General features: G+C 32.8%; 1 protein-coding gene across 1 annotated transcript in view; it reads right to left on the bottom strand.

The window, feature by feature from the left end:
- Positions 1–2,500, bottom strand: part of LOC138029403 (propionyl-CoA carboxylase alpha chain, mitochondrial-like) — a 26,126-nt gene that overhangs the window by 5,013 nt on the left and 18,613 nt on the right. The window contains exon 22 of the mRNA XM_068877153.1: positions 538–588. Coding sequence (XP_068733254.1) covers positions 538–588 — 51 coding nt within the window. The remainder of the gene's footprint in view (positions 1–537; positions 589–2,500) is intronic.

Below are 2,500 nucleotides of genomic sequence, written 5' to 3' on the forward strand. Positions count from 1 at the left end.
AAATGCATATATTTGAAGTGCAGGCTGTAGAGGAAAGGGAGGAAGGATCCTCGCACTTTTAAAGTTATTGTCTCTTTACACACACCTGAAAATTCAAGTGGTTCCAACGGGATTAGAATCCACATGGCATCTGCGATGCTAGTGCATTGATCTATCAACTGAGCTGTGAAGCCACAGAGTTTGTCGGAAGTCCCGAAAAGCCATCTGTGAAATTGCCAACCGCTTGCTTTGGAAAGCCGATCTTTTAACATGTTTTCAAGGTAATAAAAAGAAAAATAACTGTGAAGTTTAACGAATTATATGCTCTCCGTTCTTGAGTTACAAAGGGAATTGTGACACCCGAAAACCGGCGGCCCGTAAAGTTTCGGGACTTTTGAGAAACGGCCCCCAGGTCAAATTTGTTGAGCTCAAGTGTTTCCGCGAAAGGACTGGAGATGAACACACGAGCCCAACAACTTGACCTGCTCTTGACTGTGTGGATTCATACAGCTGTAGCTCAGTTGGTAGAACAATGCGAATAACTGCGTATTAACTAACCGTTGTTCCGTAATGTTGGATGTCAAAACGATTTCCTCCCTTCTTCAACATCTGAAAGATAAAAAAAAAAATTCCTTATATATATATATATATATATATATTATTATTATTTTTTTTTTGATCAATAACTTTTTATTAGGATTCACACTACTTACAACACTGGTACATCTACTTACACAACTTACAAAAATTACACAATTAACAACTACTAAAATCCATTATACTACCATCAAAACTATTTAACAATTGAATTGCGTACGCACTACTTACAATACAATGCACTTACAATTACAGGTGCTACTTACAATAATACAATTGCAATACTTACTCTACAAAAACAATATGATTACTTTTTAAACTTGCAATACCAATTTATACACTGCTTACAAAATATACGATTACAGATGCTAATTACATTTATATTCTTACATTAAAAACAATGAGCAACAAAATAAAAGATACATGCATATTAAAAATAAATAAATAAATAAATAACTTAATTAATTATATTGGAGTGAGTACCCATTTCTTTTCAAAGAAGTTGTTTTTGTTGATCTTTTTTTCAGTTTCATATTTAATCTTTAGTTTCGATTGCAGTCCTTGAATTTTAGGAAGTGTTTGGCTTCTTCTGCAGTCCCACAAAAATAATTTTCCAATTTAAAATATGAAATAGTTTAATAAATTTGATAAAGGGCATTGTTTTGATAAAACTCCAAATAAAACGTTTTGCGCAGAAAGATGGATTGGCTGATTCGATAGAAGGTACCAGTACGATTCGAAATTAGTCCAGAACGTTTTGGAGTGAGGGCATTCATAGAAAAGGTGATATAAATTCTCAGGTTCATCATTACAAAAAGTACATGCATCATTAATTCTAAATCCAATTTTGCATAGTTTGCTGTTAGTATAAAGGATAGAATTAATTACTTTGTATTGGAAAGCCTTAACATATGACTCAAGTGCAACCAAATGTGGTAACGAAAAGATTTCTTTAAATTGTTGGCTTGTGAAATTAAAATCACTCTTCAATTTACGGATAATATTAGGAGGTTGAGCTTTTCTTGAGACCAGAAGCAAATAATAATCTTTTGATTTTTTGTCTTTAATATCGAAAATTTTATTTCCAATTATAAGTGATGGGGATATGGTTAATCTATCTAGGCTGATTTCTTTTAAATGAGAAGGCACAGAATGACGAAGGCCCGCCCATTGCAGAAAATTGTTTTTGACAATTTTGTTTGAAAAATAGTTATAGGAGTCCATTGTATTTAAGTTAAAAAGAAGATCGTGTATGTAAATAATTCCCGATTTAAAATAATTTTTATAGTACACTGGCTTATTGTCTATTCGAATCTCTTTATTATTCCAAACAATTATTTTCCAGTCACCTTCTGAAGCGAAAGATTCACGGAACTCCGACCACCATAACAAAAGTTCGTGGTAAAATTGAGAAGATATCATATAATCAGAAACTTCATAATTACAATTTAGAAAAAACCGACCTCCTACGGGCTCTAATAGATGAAGTAAATACGTCTTCCACGTTGCGTTTGAATCGTTAAATAGTCGTTTTAGCCAGGCCAACCTTAAAGATTTAACCATGCTTTCCAAATCTATCATTTTTAGACCACCTCTCTCATAATCGTTTATTACGGATACGCGAGTCACTTTATCTGTACCTTTCCATAAAAACTTGAATAACAATTGATTCAGTTTATTCACAATTTCCTTTGGTGTAGGGAGTAGCGAACATACGTAAACGAATTTTGGGATCAAAAAAGATTTAATTATTGTCACTTTACCGTAAATAGAAAGGCCCCTAGAGGACCAAATATTAATAAGTTTTTCAATGCTATCCAGCCTTTCAATAAAGTTCTTTTCCTTTAATAGTTTCTGATCATATGTGAAATATACTCCCAGAGCTTTAATCGTGATTTTAGGCCACTTAATACCAAAATGTTCT

The sequence above is a fragment of the Montipora capricornis genome, chromosome 13 (assembly GCF_036669925.1).
Source record: "Montipora capricornis isolate CH-2021 chromosome 13, ASM3666992v2, whole genome shotgun sequence".
Classification (NCBI taxonomy): domain Eukaryota; kingdom Metazoa; phylum Cnidaria; class Anthozoa; order Scleractinia; family Acroporidae; genus Montipora; species Montipora capricornis.